The sequence below is a fragment of the Electrophorus electricus genome, chromosome 9 (assembly GCF_041902795.1).
Source record: "Electrophorus electricus isolate QZ-2024a chromosome 9, ASM4190279v1, whole genome shotgun sequence".
NCBI classification, from domain to species: domain Eukaryota; kingdom Metazoa; phylum Chordata; class Actinopteri; order Gymnotiformes; family Gymnotidae; genus Electrophorus; species Electrophorus electricus.
In genome coordinates, this window is record NC_137505.1 from 17,871,357 (window position 1) to 17,897,744 (window position 26,388).

The 26,388-nt window shown below is 43.0% G+C and overlaps 1 protein-coding gene across 9 annotated transcripts; it reads right to left on the reverse strand.

Annotated features, from left to right (window-relative positions):
• Positions 1-138: 138 nt before the first annotated feature.
• Positions 139-23,999, reverse strand: dcaf6 (ddb1 and cul4 associated factor 6). Of its 9 annotated transcripts, XM_035522749.2 has the most exons (21): positions 23,512-23,999; positions 20,263-20,324; positions 18,723-18,815; positions 17,714-17,899; positions 16,750-16,863; positions 15,613-15,748; positions 15,164-15,375; positions 12,945-13,038; positions 12,568-12,684; positions 11,667-12,041; positions 10,100-10,270; positions 8,938-8,997; positions 7,666-7,888; positions 7,333-7,430; positions 6,554-6,866; positions 6,325-6,366; positions 5,166-5,304; positions 4,865-5,021; positions 4,675-4,763; positions 3,796-3,901; positions 139-1,293 (listed from the first exon to the last, which is right to left on the reverse strand). In XM_035522749.2, exons 1-21 carry the CDS (start codon positions 23,642-23,644, stop codon positions 1,250-1,252), a joined length of 2,964 nt encoding a protein of 987 aa, XP_035378642.1. In that variant the 5' UTR covers positions 23,645-23,999; the 3' UTR covers positions 139-1,249. The 9 variants fall into 9 exon arrangements, with proteins under 9 accessions (XP_035378642.1, XP_081576505.1, XP_035378644.1 ...); XM_081720379.1 differs by lacking the exon at positions 8,938-8,997; XM_035522751.2 differs by lacking the exon at positions 10,100-10,270 and having other exon boundaries at positions 23,512-23,998.
• Between the last annotated feature and the right edge of the window lie 2,389 nt (positions 24,000-26,388).

Consider the following 26,388-nt stretch of genomic DNA (forward strand, 5'->3'; position numbering starts at 1 on the left):
ACTGCATCTTGAGAAAAGAGCAGTGTGGTATGCATTCCTGTGGAATGTTTGGAGAAAATGCATTATGCATTTTTATACCAATCAGTGTTCATGTGCTATACATTTATCATGATAAAGCAATGCCATATAGATTGGGAATTTCTTGCAATGATTTATTGTGATCAAAAAGAACATTTTGATTATCGATTTCAAATTGTGTCATTAAATCCTTTAAAAGGTTCTTTTAAAAATGCATTTAGTGTCCATATTTATCACAGCACATTCAATACCATAAATATTCATTTTCTCCGTTACACTTTTGTTTCTTTCAAATGCAACTAAAACTCATGATTGCGGACCTGGTGGATGAACGGGGCAGCTTGCATTTCTAAATGGTGTGAAATGACGTGTACAAAGCGCCACAGGGGATGGGGGGAGGGAGGATGAGCTGTAGCCTGCCTCTCTATAATCAACGTCCACTTAGCACAGCACTCTGGCCAGCAGCTGCCAAAACATACACCGTCTGTCCTGTTAGCCGACAGCCGAAGCAAGCCGTGATCTACCAGCCATTAGTAAGAACGGTTTGAGTAGACAGCTGCTGTTGATCAAATTCACAAAACTGACACATCTGCCCACTCACATTGCACTCTGCACATTCAGTCCACTGTAATACAGCTATGTCTGGATCCCTCAGTAGGGCACACTGATATGAAACCTCACTAACTGCTGATCCTGATCTGGAGGGGGTGGCTGGCATTTGAGTCCATCAAGCAGGTTTCGTGGAAGAGCAAAAAGGAATCATAGAAAGCCTGTCTGCCTTTACACAAACTGCACACTGACTAGAAGGAAAACTAGATTTTCAACAACAAAAACAAAGCATGATTTCATGTCTGACATGCATGCAACTGCAGGTATACAACATTTGAATTCTTTTCCTGATACAATGCTACAATAAAAAGAACCAAACCTAACAATGACCAAAGCTCAATCATGTGCGCAACAAAAATATTGCACTTAAATATTCTCAGACCTGTCACCTACACTCCTCTTCTCATGTGCGCATTGCCCTTGTTTGCTTTTTATTCGTTTTCACAGACGTTTAATCTCATTTGGGGTGATCAGTAGGAAAGTCATCTTTAAAAAAAGAATACTAAAAATTGATCTAACAAGGGAGTATTCTATATAATTGCCTGTACAAATCTCAAATATTTGACTGTTTCAAAACAAAAGAAACAGCTTGTTTAAAAAAAAAAAAAAAGTCTCAGCAGGATTACTGTTCATCCTCGTTCTCCTGTCCAGAGCCCTCAGTGCGGTCTGGGGGGGGAAGATGAGAGACAGGGTGAGGTCATAGCCCAAACTCACTTGGATGCTGCATACATGCATTTACATCTATGCCATTTATAGTGCTTACTGGAGCAACAACTGTTTCTAAAGACATACTAAGGCCTACATTATTCCGACCTCAAGTTTCAAGCACTTACACTGGGATCAGGCTACATTCTTTTCTTTCATTCTTTTCTAGTCAGTATATCAGATTAGGCGATTACAGTGGCATAAATTCTTTCCGTGTCTGGGTTAGGAGGCTGGCAGTACTACTTGTCTGATGCCAGTGTCTTGTTTACATATGTGCACCAGAGACATTGACCATCTTATTGGTCGGTGTCGACGATGATGCCACAGTAGCTGTCAGTCTACAGGAAAACGTAAAACAATTCTGACATGCTAGACTTTTCAGTGGGGAGTTATGGGGCATCTTAGATGTCACAGCTCTGTTCTTTATTTACAGTTATGTGCAAAATAATAGCAGTCTAACATCACTAATGTATTTAATTACTCATTTTGGCAGAAAAGATAATCCAACATGGGGGAAAAAAATCCATGACTAGGTGTAGCCAAGTAATGGGCAACCAACAGAATCAACAGTCATGACATGCACGGTGCTAATTGGGTGTAATTGATTCATTTAATGAAAGGGGTGTGTTCAAATTAATAGCGGTGTGGAGTTCAATTAGTGAGGTCATTCATTCTGTGAAGAAACAGGTGTCAATTATGGCCCTTATTTAAAGAAGGAGGGCAGCAAATGTTGTACCTGCTGGTTTTAGCCCTTGCTCAGTGAGTAAAATGGGTCATTTCAGACATTGTACTGAATGAGAAAGAACTTTGATCAAGAAGTTGATTGGAGAGGGGAAAACAAAGTGCAGAAAATAATTGGCTGCTCAGCTAAAATGATCTCAAATGCTTTAAAATGGCAAACAAAACCCAAAACATGTGGTAGGAAAAGAAATGCTACCATCTGTGTAGATCATAGAATAACAAGAATGGCAAAGAAGCTTCCAATGATCAGCTCCAGGGAAATTAAAGAAGATCTTCAGTTACCTGTGAGTACTGCAACAATCAGAAGACACCTACGTGAAACCAAACTATTTGCAAGAAACCCTCTTAAAATACCATTGCTGAAAAAAAACACACTTTGACAAGGTTACAGTTTGCCAAAGAACACACTGACTGACCTGAAGAGAAGTGGCACAACATTCTATGGACAGATGAGAGCAAGATTGTTCTTATTTGGTCTAAAGGCCACAGACAGTTTGTGAGACGACCCATAAACACTGAATTCAAGCCACAATGCACTGTGAGGACTGTAAAACATGGAGGTGCAAGCATAATGGTTTGGGGATGGTTCTCATACTTTGGAGTTGGACCCCTTTAACGCATCCCAGGCACCATGGACCAGTTTGAATATATCCCAATACTGGAAGAGGTCATGTTGCCTTATGCTGAAGAAGAAATGCCCTTGAAATGGGTGTTTCAGCAGGTCAACAACCCCAAACAGACCAGCAAGTGGGCAACATCCTGGTTCCAGACCAACAAGCTTGATGTTATGAAGTGGCCAGCCCAATCCCCCAGACCTCAATCCGATTGAGAATTTGTGGAGTGACATCAGAAATGCTGGTTTTGATGCAAAACCCAAGAATGCAAAAGAGCTGTGGAATGTAGTCCAGTCAGCTTGGGCTGGAATATCTGTTTGCAGGTGTCAGATGTTAGTTGACTCTATGCCACACAGATGTAAAGCAGTTATCAGAAATAAAGGTTATACAACTAAATATTAGTTCAGTGATCAACAGAAAAGCTAAATTTGTAAACAACTTTCAGTTTATACTGTAAATATTCGAGTTTGTAAAAAAAAAAAAAAAAAAAATTAAAAAAAAAGTGTCTTCATTTAAACAGCCCATTATTCTTTTTTCTTCATTTTCAGTTTAAAAATTGATATTTTGTTCATGGTTTCATTTGGAATTGAATGTGCAGTGCTCCCAGTGCCTTTGTGTACATGGAAATAAATGCTATTATGAGGGTTGAGGTTTTTCTCAGTTGTTTTAAACACACTGATCATTCCTTGCTACCGATGCTCACAATCGAACCCATCACTGGAAATTTGTTGGCTATGACAATCATGTCAGAATCGGGCTGTATTCCTGTAGTCCGGTCCCAGCATTAAGCTGTGTCTAGTTATGAACTGGTCTCAGAAGTTACTTTCCCATTTATGACACTCAGTGCAATGCCAGTTATTAAAAAGTAAGGCTTTATTGTTTTTGCTAGATATATTCACTAATCACCACAACCTTAGTCCCAGGCCCAGGGTATCCCTGCAGAGCACTGTGGTTCTCTCTGCTCAAACACACCTGACTAAACGCCTGAAGGGGCCTGATAACTGGTGCATCAGAGCTGAAACAGGTTAGGCACCGAGCACAACCTAGCTCAGCCTTTCAGCTGTATTGCCTCACAGTGACCAGGTCAAGAGTGGAATGCGGCATTCACCTGTTCGGATGTGATTGAGTGAGGCCAGCATGCGCAGCATGAAGGAAGCAGGAACAGTAATGGTGTTCCTCGTCTCCTCCAGCATCAGTTCATTACGTGCAATCACCTACAAGGAAAAAAAAAAATGTTTAAAAAATGAAAAGAAAAGAGAGAAAGAAAGGCATCACTAGCTGATGTCAGTCAGCTATAAGCAATCCTTAGTGAAGTGTTTAATTCTGTAAAGTGTGGCCTTTTTGTTTAAATACTCAGAGCACAGGTTTGTCACCTAGAAGAACCGGGTCCAAGGCTGGGTGTGGTTGCTGCTTTCACTACACTGATTAATGGAGTACAAGCATACGTTTGGAAAAGTATTTTGTGGCTTCTGTGTCTCAGTGAACAAGCTAGCATGACACCCCTGACAGCAGCCTGCAGCGGTGAGCTCTGCTGCACCCTAGTGGTTCTATAAATAACATCTGGACCGATCACATGGAAAGTTTGGGAATAACATTCAGTCGAGTTGAGATGACAACAGCCATTATACCGGTAGAGGGTACAAATGTAACTTCTGCATGTGAAATTTGAGCTGCGTGCATTGCTATCATCCAAACCAGTTTTTAAATATGCAGGAGCATATGTTTATAATGGAATTCTGATTTGTTTAACCAGAGTAAGAGCTGATTGAAGAGAGTAGTATATTCAGTATATATGCATGAATAGTATATACACATATAGTAGTATATATGCATGTCTTTGCTTCCTCAATATGGCAGTCATATTCATATTAAAATAGATGCTACAATGAACAATTAGAAATGTTTTTATTTAAAGAAAACAGTGGATCAATAGGCAGAAAGAGTGATCTTTTGGTCAGACTTGAAATAGTTAAAGGAAAAGCTTTACCTCTTCGGCAAGGTCTCTGTTAAACGATGGTGACTGCTCAAGTGGGGACCACAGTTTGATGTCATAGTCGATTCCAGATGAGGCGAGAACTAACAAAAGCAACGTGAACTGTTAGATCAAATCGGCTTGCAGATGCCATTCTCCTGGGGGGCGGCACCTGAGCCTGTCGCCATGCGCGGCATGCACTTACTGGGGTCGTAAGGGTGGGGCTGCAGGCAGTTGACCACATGATTGTCAGCTTCAAGCAGCATCAGATGCTCTCCCGTGTGCCTGTCCCAGATGAAGATGTGCCCGCAGTCCGAGCCACTCATCACAAAGTTAGTGCCCCAAAAACATGACTCCTTTATCTGCAGAGGGCGGAAACGGTGGCTAACGTAAAACCGAAAGACGCGTGCAAAAACACGGCACCCGCTTTGAAATCAACGTATGACTTTTGCTTATTAGCAGTAATTGGTTCTCGTCCTGCCCCGTGGACAGTAAGTGGCGCCCACCATGGTCCTGGAATTGCGGTGGCCCTTGTACATCATTTTAACGGCAGGTCTTCTGATGTTCTGGGTCTCACTCTCCTCCATCTCACGCCGCTCCTTCCTTCTGCGGAAGAGCTCCTGGATGCGGGCCGCTGCAGAGCGCCTGCACGCACGCGCGCACACACACACACACACACACACACACAAGCAAAAACTAGCAAAATCACAGTGGTGGCTTTTGAAGGCCACTTTAAAAACGAGTACAGCAAAGTCTTATTTGAAACATGTTTATAACAAATGCGATCGATATCCTACATTAAACAAATACAGCCGACCCAGCAGACCTTTAAAGAACATATTGGGAATTTATCCAACACATAACTTAATAAACATCGTTTCCCATCATTTAGAGCTGGTCCTAGCACAACCATGCCCACAGCTTTAGCTGTGGAGCTGTGGAACTTACCAAGCCTCTTCTCACTAGGGTTAAACACAATTCAAAGAGATACTACTTTACTCCTCCAAATACCCTGATGTTTCACCTTTCCACAAATGAGAACAGGCATAGATCATCCACTGGGGTGGTGGGTGGAGTACAGAGCGATAATTTTTAAAAAGGTTTTATTGGCTTTACTTTGGACAAATGTACAAATGATTAGGCTGTACAACAGCAATTATAAGTAGTTTGAGAAATCAGCCTACTGTTTCATTCGAAATATTCTGAGTATCCTGTTTGTGAAAAGGAGATTTATCAGGGTTTTAGAAGGCTTAAACATGAGAGTGGTATGTTTCTCTGTGATGGCATACACAATCATAAAAAATGGATATAACAATAGCAAACATATCCTTAACGTTTCATAAGATTCCTGCCAAATCCTATTAAATATAAGAGCACACAAATAATTGCAAACACATGTGCACCACTCGTTAGCTGGATTAGTCACTGATTGAAGTGTCATTAAAACCGACCCACACATTTTATACACGCTCAGACACAAAACAGGTAACAGTTTGTCTCTGTACAAAAACATTGTGCACTGCAGAAATATGCAATTCTGCTGCATCATGAACACATTTGTAAGGTTAGTGTATGCTTTAAATAAATAAATAAATAAAATTCAATAAACCATCCACCTCTTGCAGTTAGATGATTTTAGTAATGTGCTCAGCACTGCTGGAATACCTGATCATCCTATCGCCTACTGCCGAGCCTCTGAAGCTAAATCTATTGAGAAGAACATAAAATTCACATCCTTGTACCAACATGTCCTTACTCCTACCCATCGCATACCTTTCGTGTCAACCTGATGGGACTGTCTTAACGGTAGGTTGGGTGGTTTTATAAATGTTTGTCTCTGTGACATGTGAGACTCCCAGGTTTGAACGAAACACTGACAAAAGAAAGCCCATACCTCTGTCCTGGAGCTCCTCTGTACCTGGCTGAGGGGATGAGGATGGGGTCGTCGTCGCTATCGTCAGAGTCCTGGTTACTACGAGCGGGCTGAGCGGAGCTCTGAGCACCCTTCACTGTTGCTTCCGTCCTCCTGAACCCCTCGGAGGACTCGTCCGAGCCTGCTGCCGCCTGATCAACTGGGCTGGCCGGGCTCCCTGTGCACCCTGCCGTCAGGTCCTCAGCTGGGTCGGACTGCAAGGCGCCGCCAGGAGCCTTCTCAGTATCGCCCTCATTGGGCTGGTTGTCTGTGCTCTGGGCCACCCCTGCTGAGACTGGGAAAGAGAGGCGCACGCAAGGGATCACACATCCGGGAGGCCAAGTTGCATATGCCTGAGCTCAGCTTCTCTCTCGTAATTAGAGCTAGCCAATCATGGTCTAGCTACTCATAGCCGTGCGACACACAGTCAAGGTCAGTAGCTAATCATAGTCATCGGTCACACAAAAACATAACTGGGCAGTTAGCACATTCTTCACAGTGCAACAAGCTGTACAATGATGTCACATTATCATCAGCATATATAAAAATAACCTTTTTAATAAGAAATGAATGTACTCGGTTCCTGATAGAATTCAATGTGGCTAAACGTGGTTTACGGCAATACTGCGATGGTAAAAAAACGTCAAGAATCATTATGTATATTTGCAATATCACCTGTCAATTGGAAGGACATTTTTGTTAGGCCTAGATTCAGAAACTATTATCAGAATGCAGTGTTAGCTGGTGCCATAATGGTTTACCCTGTACTGGTGTCTCTCCTGTAGTCTCCTGGCCCTTGACCACTTCCGTAGGCTTCTGACCCCCACCACCTGCCCTGGAGCTGGACGCGGGACTACTCCTACAGAGGCAAGCAAACACTTAAACCATGCGGTTCCAATAAATACACTTCAATTGCACTGCATACAAATTATTTGCATCTCATTACTGTGGGGAAACACAGTCACGTATGGCGCTGTGCTGTTGTCTTGGCCTGGTACTTTTTCACTGTAAAACAAACGTGAATCTGTTCAGGCCACTTGCAGAGCGTTGGCTTGTGGGACAGATGGAACATGTGCCAGATCCGCTGCCCTCACCACTCGTCGGTGAAGTCTAGCTTGATGGTGCTAGTGGTGGTACCCTCTGTGCTGTAGTGCAAGCTGAGGACAGGCTCAGCCATGGCCGCCGTGGCCCCCGGCACCCGCCCGGGACCCGCGCCCGTGCCGGCTGCCGGCGGGAGGCGCTTTCCAGACTCGGCACACGCTTCTGCAGTAGTTGTGCTTGCATCACTCTGTACTGTCCCTGACGCCTCAGTGCTTGCTGAAATAGAGTATAAGTGGCAGAGAGAGGAGGAGAAGCAGGATGAGGAGAACAGAAAGGCCAGCAGAAGGGCACCTCATATGATGCTCACGCGTCTCTACAGTCAGTCCTTACACTTAATCATAAATAATAATAATTGGTCCTGAATGCCACAGATCCAGCAGCCAGTTATCACATTGGCACAGAGCTCAAACTCTGGAGACAGCCATGAATTTATCACCTAATACATTACTGGCTGGCACTGCTTCATCAAAAATAATAATAATATATAAAACATAATAAACCATTATAAAAATATAAAATAATAAAACAAACAAAATTATAAACTTGAAACAAAAAAGAACAATAAAAATATGACACTGGAATATGCTGCAGGATGTTAAAAGATGGAATGCGCATATTGCAATTCAATGCAGTATGACAGTCACACAAGCCACATGCCCGTTCCAGACGGCAGGAAGCTTGGGGGAAGGGAAGCACGCCTCAACCACTACAACAACATTCAACCAGAGTGCAAGTTACCAGGGCAACTCCACGAGTGACAGGAAGCTTTCTCTGGACATCTCTGAAAGGTTAAAAGGTACGTTCTTCATTACGGCCATCCAAGGTCAGAGCTGGTCAGCTCTGAAAAAGGGAAGATCCAATTTTCTTTTGTATTTTCTTTTTCTATTGAATAAGCACTTAAGATGCCCAAACTGCAGGGGGAAAACCCTCGGTAGCAGGAAGAAGAAACAGGGACTTGGTCTCCTGAGGCTGAATGAAGGAGGGCAACATCTGCCAAGGTGAAGGAAAATGAACCAAGAGGAAAATGCGTTCATCTTTCAGTGGACTGGCAGCTAATGCTGCAGAGAAAGCTTCCAGTAGCCTCGGGACGCCTGCTCGGCAGGCCTGCAGGACACGGCAGCACGTGCGGAGTCCTCGCAAGACGGCACGAGATGCAGCTGGCCCAACCGGGGCCGCAGCGCTGCCAAAGAGATGCCGGAAGCCAGGGAAGGAGAAGGAAGAGAGGGAAAAAAGGGAGAAGCAGAAGAGGAGAAGATCTGACGCACCCTGCTGCTCATCCAGAGTCATGGATCTGAGCTGTTTGTTCACCACAGACGAGGGGGAATCTGGAACACAAACGAGAGAGGCTGAACAAACACACAAAACAAACAAACAAGTGAAAACAAAATGGCACAGGCAAAAAAGTGGGCGAGATTGATGTGGAAACATCTCCACGCACACAAGAAAAATCACACTGCAATGCAGGCAGCATCAACAGACAGTTCTGAAAGCTGTAAAAATGTCAAAAAAAAATTTCTCTCAACACAGCTTCATTGTCTACTTCCACGATATCCATCTATGCGCATATGCTGCACTGCAAACTCAACGAACCACTCTTAGGTCAAAACCAGAACATCTGCTATTTTAGAGGGCTAAGCACAATCTTAACCCTAACCCTATGTTATTCACCTTTCTTCAGAATGATGAGGACAACTTGCTTAGCTACACTACAAAATAGCCACTGCAGCACTTACGGCATGAAAACAGACCAAACAAGATTCTTGGTGTAGTCCAGATCTATTGCTATAGAACACACAGATTTCAAGGTAATATTTGTTAATATTTGCTGGTCATGGGACATCATCTGGAAATTATTGTAGCTCTAGTCTTTAAAAACAAATTCCTCATTTTGAAGTCCATGCTCCAAGACATTATGAATATCATATAACCGGCAATGGAGAAGCTCTGTGAAGCCACTCCCCTGCTAGGAAAACAGCAGAGGCTCAGCGCAGTTTAGTTGGTATGCAAATCTGTCACCCCGGAAGCTTGTAAATCATGGCAGTGCTGCCAGATTTGACAAATGCAAGGCCTATTAATTACAAAATGCATATGCAAGAAGAAAAGTCTGAAATTAACCCACAAATACAGGAGAAATACGCTTTTGTGAGTATACGCATTCTAAGGTAAAATCACAAGGTGGCAGTATAACATGGTAATTGCTGTGATCGCAACACGCACTGTGCGTGTTCGTGTGTGTGTGCACGCGCGTGTGTGAAAGAGAGAAAACATTGCGTGCTGTGAGGGGGTACAAGCAGTGCTCCCAAACCCTAAAGCCAGGCAGCACACCAGAGTGGTAAGAGGAGCCCAAGCAGGTGGATGAGGGGGAGGTTAGGTGGGAGGGCTAGAGCCATGAGGGGCTCATGGCTAAGCAGCGCGGTGGAGGGTAACCTGCTGGGGGGCGGCTCCCTGCGGCATGGCCCTGGGCGGGGCCCTCTGAGCTGGAGGCCCTGGAGGCTCGAGAGGCTGAATGCTGGCCCTGCCCAGGAGGGTCAGCCAGGAGCAGCAGCCTCTGCAAACGCCTGCACACTAAACTTACCGGCAGCCTGCGGGGGCCATATTCTGACAGGAAAGCAGAGACAAAGAGAGAGAGAGAGGGAGAGAGAGAGAGGAGGCAAGATGAAGGGAAGACGTAGGGGGGAAAAAAAGATCAGAAAGGCAAATGACAGACAGGAAGGACTGGAGATGAGAAAAAGGCGGAAAATGTAGAGACAGAAGCAGCAGCCGTGAAGATCTCGTACAAACTGCACGAAATATTCATGCACTTTATCTTCACCACCAGGTTGCTCAGCTTCTTCGGCACAGAAAGACTATGCTTAGACACACAGGAACAAAGAATACAAAATCATAGATTCGTATGGACACATGCTACAATGTTGCAGGACGACACCAAAAGATAACAAGACACCACCAAAGAAAACAAAACACAAACAGGCTAAAAGGTATAATGTCTTCTCCCCCTGGTCCGCCTTAGCACACAAAGCCTTCCTGTTGCCCTCACTAGCAGAAACAGAAGTTTTCCCTGAACTGCGGTGGGCAGGCCAAACTCTACTGGGGTCACAAGGAGGAACCAGACATTGTTTTTTGTATCCTAATGAATGTGAAAAGCAAGATGTTTGCCTGAGAAGGTTATTAAATCTTGGCTCCTAGTCTAAATACAGATTTGATTTCACAGACACAGCCCTGGGCCTAGACCAACACAGATAATCACCACGGTCACTGTCCAAGTGAAATAACAAGCTTCCTATGGGTCAGAGAGAGTGGCCCTACACGAGCCACTCTGACTGACACGGAAAAACCAGAGTGGGAGGGTGAATGAGTAATGTGATGTAGCAGCATAACTATATGACATACACATGTGCCATATGATATACAGCACCACAACTACTGTAGATCAGATTATCGGGCCTGAACCGTGCCCGTGTGACACACGGTTGTTTGGGTATTGCTACATGTGACTTTCAGGACTTCACACTGACACTTTGGCTATGTTCACACAGTTTGGGATCAGCAACCTTATTCACTAGTAAGAGCAATTCTCAAATTGTATTGTGAAAGAGTGAAGCAGGCCCAATGTGTACAGCCAGGTAACCGTAATGAGCCTTGATTAACACCTAAAACCAGAGAGACAGACCACACTCAAAGATGGCAACTTATGTAGCACTGGAAAGTGAGTCATCATACTGTATAAGGTCGAATTCTTGAAGGAGAGCTCGACACTTGAAGGAGACAGTGTTGGCATATGTACAGTGACGCGATCAACTAGTCGTCCACTGTGATTCTTGTACATACAGTACATATCAATCTAATCCAGTCTTGAATTCTGCATCAACTTCCTAATCATTTCTAGCAGTCACTTTTAATGTCCAATTAGATGTGCATTTAGCTGCTGTATGAACTTAGCCACACACAATATAAACAGTACTAACATGCACCACCCACACAGTGGTGTTCTTACCAGAGAGAACAGCCTCTGTTGAGGGGGTGGGTGTGGCTGAGCTAGTGGGCGTGTCTTCAGCCTGGCTCTTCTGCTCCGAGTCTGGAGAGGAGAGCATGGAAGAAGAAGTGGGGTGGGGCGGGGCTGACACAGTGGAGGAGGAGCCAGACGAGGACGAGGAGATGGATTGGGGCAGGGGTTGTGCAGAGGCCGTGGCAGAGGTAGAAGCAGAGGCGGAGGCTGAGGCTGAGGTAGAGCCGGAGACAGAAGCTGATGCTGGCGTGGTAGAAGGCTCGGGGGCGGCTGCCTCCACGTCCATGGGGCCTTCGGTTTCCACAGGTTCCTGAGAGGGTGTCTCTGATGGTGCTGCTGCCTCCTCTGGTCGAGCCACAGTACCTGGGTGGGAACAAGTCTTTTTTTTTCTGCTCTTATTCCTTCAAATATACAAATATAGACTTTTCCTTTCATAAAACATAGGGTATACTAGTTGTTTTGTTGTTTGGGTTTTTGGGTTTTATATATATATATATATATATATATATATATATATATATATATATATATATATATATATATATATATATAAAAAAACAGGAGTGTAACAATACATTCAGCTTCCCATTTTATTCATGATACTGTGTCCACGACTTCATATTCTAATGACATTTTAAAGAGTGTTTAAACAAAGAAAATTGATGACGTCATGACTGGAGTACATAAGTGCAGGAGCTGGGAGTGTGATCACCCCCTATGGCCACCTATAGGGTTAATGCAATGCAACTGCAGAAAATGGTACAATTAGAATGCGCTTGATGTCGCCCTTCTCTGAGATGCACATCGTACTCAGGCTTTAATTACTTTCACTGGTAAAATTTCTTTAGATGCGAAACAGATGCAACCAGTGGGGCGCCGCGCACCGTACCTCTCGGCCGGGCCTGCGGACGAGCTCTGCTGCCCTGGGCCTCGCTGGCCTCCTCGAACCAGCGCGACAGCATGTCCGACATCCTCTGCATGAGCGACACGTTCGGGCTCTGCTCTCCTGGGACAGACAGGGACAGAGAAAAGGGTCACTGCACTTTAAAGCCTCAAGACAGGAACACACACACACACACACCCACACACCCACACACCCACACACCCACACACGGATTAATGTGACTCCCATCTGAGTGCTGAGGTGGGGGTGGGTCATGGTTGATGTGGGTTGGGTTTTTTTTTGTTTAACTTGTACGCTTTTTGCTGTTTGAGCTACGTCATGCTGGAATGTTTGTGCTGGCGGTATGAGGTGTGTCGTTTTACCGTCGCGTTCTCTCTCGCTCTCCGGCCTGGCGCGCGGCCCTGTGTCAGACCAGTCTCCCCTCAGACGTAACCGCTTTACAGGCGGCTGCCTCAGCTGTGGGGAGACAGGCGTAAGCACCTTTAAAGCCACCCCATCAGCCCCCCTGCACTTCCAACCGCTCTGTCCAGAGTGACCTGAGCACATCATAAGTGAGGCTATATTCGCTATGGCTCTATGGGACTCACAATATCTACACACTGTTTACAGATTTTTAGACAGGAAACCAAATCCAACAGGGTCGGGCAAAATCAGACCATAAAACAGGCAAATGTTCAAATGCTCTATTGGCAGTCAAAGGCTGTTAACATTTTACAATATTCACAAAAACAGAAACACAGCAAGTGAAGCAACTGAAAGCAATGCCTAATGGTCCAAGAATGCAGTGGTGGTAAAACAAGCTGACAGACAGTAACTGGCCAAACGCCAGTCAGGAATGGGAGCTGTGACATGTAACTGACTGATGTCAGTGGCTAGACCTGAAACACCAATACCCATATGCACCCAATCATATCCTCTGCCTACAAGTACAGGCTGATTACTACAGAGGCCGTAAGACATTTCATAAACTAGAGTTGTAATAACTCATAAAATAATACAGAGGTTGGAGTGCGAGAATCATAGTGAGGTTTCCAAAGACATACCATTCAGGGTCAGTCTACACGAACAGGGTTTTAGCGGATGCTCAACGTCTCCCTTATTTGGGACGCTCCATGCGGACACAACTGGTTACTCTCCTGTGTCTGTGCCATGGGTCACACTCACATGCTTGCTGCTCTGCTTTCAGTCATGACACTTCACTCTAAAAGGACCATGCCAGCAGATTACATAAGGGCTACCATAAAGCCAGTGGCACTCCCAGTAGTGTGGTAGGCAGGAGAGCCATTATTGCTAAGCACTGGCAACTGGAGCAAACAGAAAAAGCTCCTTTAATTTGCTCCTACTCCATCACTTCCAGCGACAGAGTTCTGAGACACAGACTTTTGCCAACAGCCGGATTATGAAAGCTTACTCCCGCGCCTGCAGCTGCCGACAGCTAAAGAGGCCTTATGTAAGCAAAAATCAGAATACAGCTTCAACATGGGGAAGAAAAACTTGGTAACTGGAGTAACTGGATTCCGTTATGCCAGGCTTTTCCTGTATGCGCTTACAGAGCGGGAATGAGCAGGCAAGGGAAGAGGCAGCTAGAGATGCAAGCGTTTCTCCCTGTCTCGCTGGCTGCACACTCTGGACATCTATTTCTGTCCCTGCCGTGGAAAGCAGGCTGCCTCTGCAGCTTTATTTGGAAAGGAATGTGAGTGCAGGGGATCCGACCACAGCGGAACACATGGAGTGGAGCAGCAGCTGATGGGCCTGGACCAGTGACCCAGCACATTTCTCACACACTCGCGCGTGCACACTGACACACACACACACACACACACACACACACACACACACACAGTCTAAATGGGGATGCTGAAAGGTCTCATGATTTAAGAGACATAAGTCAGGATCTAGTCACAGACATTTTATCCATATTTTTTTTTAGCCATGCGTTCAGGCATGCCCATGTCCTTACATAAAATAAAACAGTCCTATGAGCCGGCAGGGGCCGATGGAAAACGGGGTCCCTCTGGATGGCTCACGTGCAGGCATGTTCACCAGTAAGCTTATGCTATAGTGGACTGGCACCATGCCTCTCCATCTTTATGTATATATCTAAGCCTTTAGATCAGTTTAAATTTCCTTCCCAATAAAAAAAACACAACACCTGTACCCGTCATCTCCCTCTTTGACATTTGCTTGCTATTACATCTCTGCTCTAGAAAGGCTTTCTCTGCAGCAACCTTGTGCGATGACACTTTCCTCTGTTCATTTGGGACATTTGGGTAGTTACATCTGCCCCGATGTGTACAAAGGGCCATGAGCCCTGAAAACAACAGAACAACTCCGCTAGGGACAGAAAGGTTCAACTTGCAGTGAAGGCACATGAAGCTTGCAAGGCAGCTGGATACGTTCCAAGCCCTTCCCCTGAACGGCAGCACGAGGCCACTCCCTGCAGCCCTGCGTGAACTACACTGCGTTATATTGCACCAGCCCAGAGGCCCATGCCTCCTCCCTGCCATTTCCGTGGGGAGTCATATAAGGAGGCTTCTCTCAGCATAATGTGTTGTGCGCTTCTGGAGCTGGTGCTCCTCACCTCCTCTCGCCTTTCCTCAGACGGGCCCTTGAGCTCCCGGGCCTGGTCGTCTTTGGGGTCGAACAGGTAGATGTAGTCGGAGGAGTAGCTGACCAGAACCTCCTGCCCATCTCCACTGTAGCACAGCGACGTCACGCGGCACGACTTGTTAGACAAGTGGGCCGGAACGAAGCGCACGCACATGCCTGTGGTCCCGCGCCCCATGTAGTTACCTGCAACTCATCAGACAGGGGACTTCAAATAAGAAAAACATGTCCTTTATTCTTGGCATACTGTGCTAACAGGTAAACATAAACAGCCACGTTGCATACCATACGTTTTTGTTGTGACTGATGAGAACTTAAATGTTACTGTCTCGTGTTAGTCATGTTACCATTATATCACCAGCCTATATTGAAATACTGATATATTGAATGCAGTTCGTAATCACGGTAAGATGCAGCCCTCACCCGTAGCCCTTGTGCCAAGCATACGCCTGTCATAGATTCTCACGGAGCTGTCCGAGCATCCCACAGCAAGGTAGTAGGGCACCAGGGGACAGATGGATATCGAGGTAGCAGCTCTCCGACAATTAATCAGAATATCCTGATTGCAGATGATCAAAAAGAACAAAAACAGGGGAAAATGGTGTGTACAGGGCAGAGGGAGAGAGATACGGTGCGATATGCACATATGTCAGTCTGAAAAGGTTGTCTCTGTGCAGTGTGAAGGACCTTTTTGTTTGAAAAAACTCCGAACAAGAAGACTGTTCAAGATAGGAGAAAGGAGCCAATACACTTGTTTCTCAACAAATGGTGGATATAGAGTGGCTGTAATGTAATCAATAATGCATGACACTTGAGACAGATATTATGAGAAGGTACAATGTACTTTCTTCACAGAAGAAAGAAGAGAAATAAGAACTTCAGCTCATTCTCAAAGTCCAATGTTCTCGACAGGCAACGGGTAATGCGTGTCTTCGGGTCTGTGGAATCTACAACCCAGTCTCTAATAGGACACAACATGAAGACGCACCCTTTTTGACCAATATCTCTTAGTTGCCAGTGAACACTCGAGGTGAAAGTTTGTTTCTTATTTTTGATAAAACAATCATAACATGCTGATGTGGCAGTCTGCGTTCCAAAGAGGCTTGGGGCAGGCCACAGCTGTGGTGCTCCGGCGGGGAAAATGAGGATTAAGGTTACAGGAGGAAACGTGATCTGAGATCAGCACAGCAGCCGTCCCTGGAGCTCAACCCAGTCAAAGACATTTTAATGAGAAAAAGAGCAAATGGTTACAGCGACTGTGTAGAAAGCTGAGATCATCCAGACATGCGGCCAAAGACGACAGACAAAAACCTGAACATATGTTCTCCCCAGGAACTATTTCATTATGAAGAAAGAGGGTGGATATAAAGAGGAGGGCTTGGGGTTCACTGGCCCATTTACTGTTTTAAACAGCAAAGGAAGGTGATGATTGCCACCAAATGTTCCAATCAGTATTATATAAGCAAAGTGAATTCGTTTGAACAAACTAATATGAAAGACTTGTGGTTACTTACAGTGCAAGTTATAGTATAATCAGGAAATTAACAGACAAAACCTTACATCTTTACAGTCCTCCTTCGTGCAGCTGGTCTTCATGCGCAGATCAAACCACCTAACTGTGCCATCTTCCCCACAAGACAGGAAGGTATAGGGGTCATTAGGAACGGTCATTATCTAGAGAGAGCAAGAGAAAACAAGAGAGAGAGAGTAGAACGAGAGTGTAGTCTGCAATTTAAGCCAAACGACATCATAAAAACAGTAGGTACGTTTATCATGTCACATAACAAATGCGCACGTGTCTAACTTAAAAACCCATACCTGCCAACATTAGGCTGTGAAAAAGCAGGAGATTTTCTGGGTTATCGGCAAATGGCCTACCTTCAACGACACCACAGATTACTAGAATAAATACAAGGATGTGAAAGTAAAACGACTTAATTAGACTTGAATTCAATGCTCATACTAAAATGCCTCCATGGCTTGTCTGTGTTTTAGCATATATAGCCATCATGTTTGGTAATGTCATTTTCCCCACCATGCTCTATTATAAAGCCGGCCCGACATATCTTACAAAACGCATGGTGTTTGCTGGTCTGGATAGCAGTGAAAAGGAAAGGTCTCATACTGAGGGGAACTGAAATTTGGAAGCGACTTTCTTCTCCTTGGGAGCTGCTGCATCTACTTTCGTTGACATATATACATGGCAAACTGACGAGTGACGCACGTCAAGCAGGGTCATTTGCACATGCTCACCTCTGCCTCTGGGTTGGGTTGCCAGGTACCACGACACATATCCCACACAGAAACTGAGAAACACCCGTTTGATTTGTATCACTATGAAATCGGGAGATTAACGGGAGAAATTACCAATTGGGAACACAGCGGGAGAAAAAGTTAAAAATAGGGAGAATCCTGCAAAAGTCAGGAGTGTTGGCAGGTATGATAAACCTCTTACCTTACCAGCCTTTCCAGCTTCCGGCTTCTACCGGTGTGATTCTAACACTCGCTCCAGCATCACACCTACCTCATAAGCCGTTCCGTAGTGGCAGGTGAACTGGCACTGCCTGTTTGTGTCCGGGTTCTTTTCCGTGTGCGTGTAGTAAACGAGGCCGTCTCCTGAGCACGACACGATCTGCTGATCACTGGTGTGTGGCATGAACTTGGCGCTGAAAATGTTGGCCCGGTGACCTGAGCGGATGGTCGCTTTGACCTGAGGGAAGAGTGGCGAGAGTAGGACCAGTGGAGATCAAACCTTCTGAATGCCGCTCTCAATTCTTTTCAGCCGATTCTGCATAACGGGGGACTGTAATGTGTTCAAGATGCCCTTTCAAAAAGTTGTTTTGTTGTTTGGATGAAAATCATTACTATCTGAATGGATGTAATGTTCTCAAAGGGCTCAAAATCTTAATAGACTTTGTAGCAATCTCATTAAAGCTGTTAAATAATCATTACTGACAGAAACTTAAGTAGAACACCACTTACAAATAAGAACAGTGCATTAAAACATTTTGGAACCTGTAAATTTTGTGTGAAACAGGGCTTTAAAAGGCACTCTGTTTTCAGGGACATTCCATGCTAACTCACCTTGATTTCCCACTCCCAATCCATGTCATGGATTTTCTTTTTAAAAAATTAAATAAAATCATGCGAGGATTTCTATTAAATTCATGAGAAAAGCTTGCAAAATCTTATATCTTGATGCTGAATACCTTTTTAGTTATACATTTTTGAAGTTTGTCCCTAAATTATCACTTTTGCAGTTTTTTGTGTGAAAATCCACTTTTTTAGATATTTTGACCTTATATTTTCCCCCCTTGCACTTGCAAAAGAACTAGTGAGACATATCTTCTCTTTTTTCAGTGTTTTTTGTAGTTTCACCTTGATATGCTTTACTGTATGAAGCATTATTGCTCTATTGGTCAGGTAACCAATTCCAGTCTGTACATTATTTCTGCTAGATAAATAATGCCTACTCTTTGATGTCTATGCAGATTTTATGCTTCACAGGATATAACATTACCGCATAAACTTACCTTCCTGTTGTAGGGATTTGTAATAACCAAATTAGTGTCATCAGATCCTGATAAAATGTATTCCCCTGTGTCATTCCAGGATATGGTATTAACCTATTTAAAAACAGAGAAAAAGATACCTGGTGATACAGATATCTGACATCACTCAAGATGGAATTAACGGAGCATGCTAAATATAACAACATGGTCTTTCGCAACATGTCACCTAGAACTGCAGGAAGTACAAGAACAAACAATGGCCTCGCAGCAGTGAAACCTAGCACAGGACAATGCAGCTGTCAAGCAGCCTCAGCCTTTAAGAGAAATCGATCAATATTTCATTATCCCAGTCCGCAAAGGCTAATGTGTTCTGCTCCCCTCTGGTTTCTGTTTCCAGTGCTCCACTCTGTATTAGGGAACAACGAGCATCGTTGCACGAACCTGTTCCATTTCACCTCAGCCCTCTGATGAACTACTGTTGTGAGCGGCTGTCATTTTCCTCTCACACTCCTCCACATTTAATTTAGAAAAACTTTTGGGGGGACAAGAAGGCATTATATACATATGAGCCACAGCCTATTTGATCAGAGTGTGAAAAAAATGTTGAGCCTTTGTGAGATCTGTCAGACAGCCACTGGGGATGGCTGACGTGTCTGCTAAGAGGACGCTCTAAATGTGGGAAGCACGTCACGAATCGGAAACTGAAACGCTATCTACTACTCTCTGACAGGAGACACCTATCTTTGCTAGCAGACAACAAATGCAATCCAGACATTTTTTTTTTGCCTTCACACACAGCATGGCTCCCACCTCTCTGACAGGCTCTCAAGACATGTTGTGGGAAAAGCTGCAGCAAACGCTATTCTGAAGGGGGCAAAAAAGACAATTAAAGAGCAATTACAGAGCAGTGATGAAGAAGCTCGACTGGCTGTTCACCCCCCCCCCCCCCACTCAAACTCCTGCTTGGGGTCTGCTTGGCCTGTCTGCTTAATGCGGAGGTGACATATTGAAGGTGCACAGTGCAAACGACAGCAGGTAGACCACCTTAATATGCTGTCTTCTGTTAGCTCCCTGACCTCAAAGAGGCCTGCATTACTCACAGTGGCACAACCAGCATTATGATACACTGCATACAGACGCTCCACCAGGGCAACAGAATAACAAGAATGTGCACTGACAGACTGGGGCTTGTGACAGCTAAATGACCTAAAATTGCAAAGAACATATAGCCAAGCCCACATTTGGCTTGTTTTTGAGTACTGGCTGGCAGCAGTGCAGTTGAACTAGAACAGCTGATGCTGAATAGCATCATACAAAGCCTTTATAGCAGCCTAGTGTCTATCAACATCAAGTCATTAACAAATCAAGAATCAGACACTGAGCTCAAGTACACCACCCCACACACACACCTGTGGGGGCAGAAATGTCCAGACAGGCAGGCAAGCACATTCTTTTAGATGTAGAATCTAAATATAAATAAAAACTGAAACACTAATTTGCTGAAGTAGGAAAACCTCTAAGAAAACCTGATAACCAAAATGAACGGGTATTGAATACTCACACAGCCATCATGCACATTGAGTATGGCTTCAAGCTTCAGACGCTGCACGAATTCTCTTCTGCCTGGAAAGGAAAAGGGAGCTTTATACGTTAAACAACTTTTTTTGATATTCTCATAAACCTACCAAATCCAGAAAGATTCGCTATAACACAACTTCACTTTAACAGTGTTGAGAAAGCTATTTTTCATTCATGTTTCTTCCAATAACATGCCAATAAGATATGATTAAAGAGTGAATAGCAATTAAATTATTTTTTTATTGCTTAAATGCATGAATTTATTTTAATAGTTTTGTTTTGTACACATAGCCTAGCCTAACAATACAAAACCAGACCGAACTATGACTCATAATTGATATATTTCTTTATTTAATTAATTTGATCATAAATTATTTCAGCTTCAAAATTTCCTGATAAATGTTCTGCACGCCCCCACCCCCCTTTCTAACAACAGACTGAACAATTCTTCAAATCAAAAACATGCTGAAGCCTTTCAGACGCTTTTGCACATAGCAAGATGTTTCATCATTTGAAGAGAAAGAGGAAACAGAAAGGCATCCTAGGGTTGGCAATGAAAGCACACCTTTGCTGTCCTTGTGCTGGCAATCAGCTGCAACTGGTTAATGCCAAATTTAAGCACAGTGCAAACCTAGTAAGCAGCTGGTGTTTTACAGCAAGATGCCTCGGCACACCTCAGAGATTCAAAATAAATACACACAACATGGTGAAAATAGAAGCTAGACAGCAGAACTTTGCAAGAAATCCGGTCTTCCTGAGTCACAATATACCTTCTACAAGTGGATTCAAGCTATTAAAAATGTAGATTGTACAAGAAAAACACAATTCCGCTCTTTAACAATTAAGAATGTATGCTTGAGGTTGAAAGCATTGGTAACAATACTGGAAAAAGGAGAGGAAAAAAAACAGGCTGCTTGACTTGACTTGCTTTCAGTGACATGAGAGTCTTGCAGCAACTTGACTTTAACTCTCAAGTCTTGATTAGTCTTTGATATTGCCTGCAGGCAGTTTTAAATGTCCCCCTACTTTTACCTCAGACTACATTTCCCTTTAGTTAAAAATACTTTGGACCATTTTTGCCCCTTTCACTCCATTATAACCTTTGCTGTGATTACCACAGGATCTAGAAATGCACCCACCTTAAAATCCTCCCACACCAATCACTGGAACATTGCTAAATTTAGGCTCGGCTCTGTGGATCACTTGCCTGGTTTTATTACAGGCACTTGTCTATTCCCTGTCGATTAGCACTGACAGCCCTAACAACGTGTGGCCTGGCCAAGCGCACACGCAAACACAAACGCGTCACCAGCTACCTCATGAACTGTGGTAACACTTATATCAGATCTGAAACATTGCAGACAAGGTGGAGAAAACAGCAGTGGTGCAGCTTCACAACAGTGAATAAAGACCAAACTCGCCATTAACGAAAAGAGAAGCATTTTCATAATAGTGAGTCTACATGATTCCAAAGACAACAGTACCATTATTAGCTGCAAGGCAAGTTATGTCAGCGAAACCCCAGGTATGCTCACATATCCAGGTCTAAACTGATTATGTAGTATGTCGTTAAATAAATAATTATTGTCAACATGTACTTTCCACATAGTAGCAAACAATTCCCCACCAAACACAGTGTTCATAAGGTACAAGATATCTGAAGGGAGATTTCGTGATCAATCACTCCTGACAAAATAAACTATGAATGTTTTGGTTTGATGACATGCTGGTATCACAAGCATCCTGTTATAGTAAATTCAGTTCTAAGACTTAATTATTGTTTAGTCTGTTTAGGTGTTTGCCAAATTATTTATTTATCTCGCCAAGCAATTCTAGATTTTAATATGCACTTAATTAACTGATGTATTTGAACTACTGGTCACATTAAAGAGCTCGAAATATACACCTATTTTTCATTTAAATGCATTGATCCAGAAATTATGAGGGTGTTAAAATTCTCAGGAACTTTTAAAAGATCATAAACTTCAAAATTAGTGGTTTAGGTATAAAATCATATCATTTGTTATTACCAGATATAATATGTATTACTACACAATAATACAATACAATATATGGTTACCATACACACGGAAGGCTTTTTCTGGCTAAATGTAGACATATGTTACCAAACACACTGTAGGCATATTCTGGTTAAAAAAATTAACGTTTGATGGTTTGCTTGTTGTCAGTCCCATTTAGCTAGTTTGACTAAGGAAAACTGACCATAATTTGATGTTTAAGGCAGTCCTTTGACACTTTTGCTTGCACTGAAATATTTGCAACCATGTGATACTGAAAGATACAGATCATAATACTGCTGCCACACGCTTAACGTGAAACAACCATCTACTGCCTGATGACATAATTCATTTAAAGACGCCAAGACATCACCTTTTCTTCACCTTTCTCAAATAAATCTAACATTACTTGAAAAGTACTGTTACAGGCTTGAACTGCAAGTCCCTGGCACTTTACATCACACACGCAAGCAAGCATCTGGAACAAGAGACAAGAGAAGCGCACAAGAATGTAGCTAGCTAGTTACCCAACCTAGCTATCTAACTTCTGCTCGGCTAACGAAGCTACGAAGCACGGATAAAAATGGTCACGGAAACCACCAAGTCATTTTTTAGCCAAGCAATAAAACAGCCACGTCCACATCCGTTAGTATATAGGGATAGGGATAGTAAATTGGGTTATTAGCGTGGCCACTGACTAATGTTTTTCATGTTGACCGTCAACGCCCCCAAACACACAAACCAAACAATGGTGGCTTCTTGAATCTATAGTCCGCTAACACTAGCCAGATTATAAGAAGGCTGCCATCCTGCCAGGTGTGTGAGATACCTTAAGCTATCTTGACCTAGCTATTAGTTAGGTCAACGCTCACTGTATTCATTTTTATGTAGCCGGCTAAAGTTAGCTCCACGGACAATTAACAAACAACCCACTGTGCAAACACACAGTGTGTGTATGTATGTGTTTGGCTGAAATAACCCAAAGGACAATGCTAATCGTAGTTAGCTGGGATAGATAGTTAGGCACCTAGCTGGTACAGTATTATTTAGCAAGGCACTCGTGAGCAGCTAACGTTTGTTTTGTCCAGAGTTCTCTAAGGTTACAAAATGGACAGTCGTCAGTATGAACTATATGTTATAACGCTAGCTAAAGGTCGTCACTAAGAAAGCACACTGCCAAAAACGCACAGCTGTCATGTCCACGGCTTTCTTACCCAAATAGTTCGTTCTGACAAGGTTGGGATCATCGTATCCAATGGAGCGTTTCCTTACATCCCAAATCAGGTTTCCAGAGCAGGACATGGTGCTCTCAGATCTATCCTTCAGAGACCAGGTGCATTGAGACATCGAGGGGGAAGACACTTAAACACAATCTAGCCCGAAGCTAACCTAGCTAACCACCGCTACCTAGCAATCGCCTTATTTATCGTCCGAACACTTATGTGCTTCAGTGTCTGATTGCAGCAATAAGAGGGCAATTAACAAAAAGTCACTAAAAATCTACAGCCCTACAACAAACGTCATTCAGTCTCCGTATCATCCTAACCGCCCCCCCAAACAAAATGAGGCAAAAATGTTGTTGTTGTTGTTCTTGTTGCTGCTGCTGCTGCTGTTGTTGTTGTTCTTGTTGTTGTTGTTGTTGTTGTTGTTTAGCTGGCTAACTGCTTCTGATTCTCCCGGATGGCAAACCTCGCACATTAGCCAATGAAACACGAGCTACACGCGTGGTAATCAACGAAGTGCGTGAAAGACTGTTGAAGCTCGTCATGTATGCGCAGCATTACGCAGAACTTATTCTGTAACTTTTAGACTGTGCCGTATATGGAGAGTGTTGGGATAGATGGGAAGTGTGTCGTCACCACTCTATTTCACAAAATCCTTTGTAAATTGTTTGCAATTGATGGCTTGTGAGATACTAAGTCATGTAACAGCATGCGACCGGTATGGCGATACCCAGTTATAGGCGAACACAAATATCGGTCAAAGTCATTATGATTTTTAGCACCAGAACTTGATTATATCAACATACAGTAATTGTGGATGTGAGGCATTCCAGACACTGATTGGTAATCCAACCTTTAGTATTTTTAACCTTTCTATGACATTAAACAGCTACACGGACAAATAATGTTACTTAGTAATGTTGTTTTGCACTTTGCTACCTCCAGATGGCCGATTTGGGTTGTGCAGCCGTTTATCTGATCATCTTTACTTGAATTATTATTCTCAAAATTTCTCTAAGGAGGTATTGAGCATATAGCCTCAATTTGATATAAAACAGATGTTGTTTGCTGCATAAAAAGTATTTAAAAGTATCGATGTTTTGTATGCCCTCGCAAATGTTTCAGGTTTCCTTGCAAATGCTGTGATTTTCTTAAAATATCTAGGGTTAGTTTAGCTAGCTTACATGAAGGAAGAGATGAGGTATGGAGCAGTTTATTGAATTTTACTTTGACTTCGTCTTGGTGGATAAAAATGCCCAAAACTATTTTGCCAAAAAAAGTATTAACTAAAAATGTGTCTTCTCTATCAACCCCTACAACAATCAAAAGAGACCCCTGCATATAACATTATATATGTACATCTATGATCCAGGGTATCATATCATAGGCATTAAGGGACATAATGAGAACTAGGAGTGAAGAAATAAGATTTCTGTATTTGTTCTACAGAGATATACAAATCATACTGTGATATTATCAGTGAGACAGACCAGTGACTAATGATAATCTTTCTCTGATGTGTTGGTAGCCTAACAGTTGCATTTTAAATGTTTTGGGAAATACAAAAACATTTACCAGATGAACACAAGATTCTCTGTTTAATTGTTATGGTTAATACAGAAGAACTATGTATCCAAAAAGTGCCATTTAAAATTTCCAACTGCGTGGAAAGTCAAAATTAGTTAATGATTTTAATGACTACATCTCAGGCTCCAGCTCTGGTGTTTCAACAACTATGGAAAAACTAACAGATTTTACAAGAAAATCATGTCACTTATAAAAGAGCAAAAAATCATTTTTCCATTGATTCTTCTTTGCATTGCAAAACAGCCTGGATGTTTCAGAGATTCTGTACTAAATCTTTTTAAACATGGTCACATCAATGTAGGGGGGCCCGATGTATGGAGCATAAAGTGGTTCATTTGAGGACTACAAACAATCTTGAGTCTTCATCTCATGTGAATTGCACTTTGTAGAAAAATTTAAATAACAAATCATTACTTTCAGAAGTATAACTGGCAGTGAAATGCCTATGGTGACTGCTCTGCTTGTAGCCTGTAGCCGAGGAGAGATACATAAAATATGCAGATCAGGGAAACGGATGCGGATTAATGAATAAATATGTCCAGATAAAAAATGAATGGTAATGCTTTCTACTTTCACTCACTCACTATAATCAGCTACAGCTGTGCTGTTACAACAAATCGGAGCTGATGTTGAAGATTTTATCTGAAGTTACATTAATGATTAATCAGACCTAATAATACGCACAAAAATAGATGCTAGGTTATTAAAATCTACTAATGGTTGTTTTAGGCTACCTATGATGTTCTGATTGCCATTACACCTTTAATATAAAGCAAGTGTAATTTACGGGAAAAGGCAAATTTAGTTGTATTGTAACATGTTCCAAGGGCTGTTAAATATCACACGGTCAGTTTGAGCATTTTGGTCGGGTTTTGAGCAGTAACACGCAAGCATTTCTGCTACGGAGTGCTAATGGTTTTGTGAGCTGACGCTGGAGTCGCAGAAAAAAAAAACATATTCATAAGTTTTGTTTGTTTTTGCTATTTTATTGCAATACATATTTCTACTTTCCCACGTTAAATGAACATCCGTTTAGCTCCATTCATTTTTGATTCACTCTGGAGAGCAACAAACCCGAAAGATTTGGAGTGGTAACTTTCTACATATTCTCTGACAAAGATCATTCAGCACGGGGTGAAATTCTTTCTCCTGTAAATGATTTTGTGATCATTTAATAAGCAGCGGAATTTGTCTTTGGGTTTCAGATAAACTGTTTTGTTGTTGTGCGGTTTTTTTTTTAGCTGTAAACAAGCCTACAGCAATTCTGAAATTTGAATGGGC

Coding starts and splice junctions, on each gene's coding strand:
- dcaf6 (XM_035522749.2), bottom strand. CDS start 23,644: ATGTCTCAATGCACCTGGTCTCTGAAGGATAGATCTGAGAGCACCATG. Junction 15,376..15,612: donor GCTTGGCACAAGGGCTACGG/GTGAGGGCTGCA, acceptor GATGAGTTGCAG/GTAACTACATGGGGCGCGGG. Junction 6,367..6,553: donor AGAGGAGCTCCAGGACAGAG/GTATGGGCTTTC, acceptor TCTTCTCAATAG/ATTTAGCTTCAGAGGCTCGG.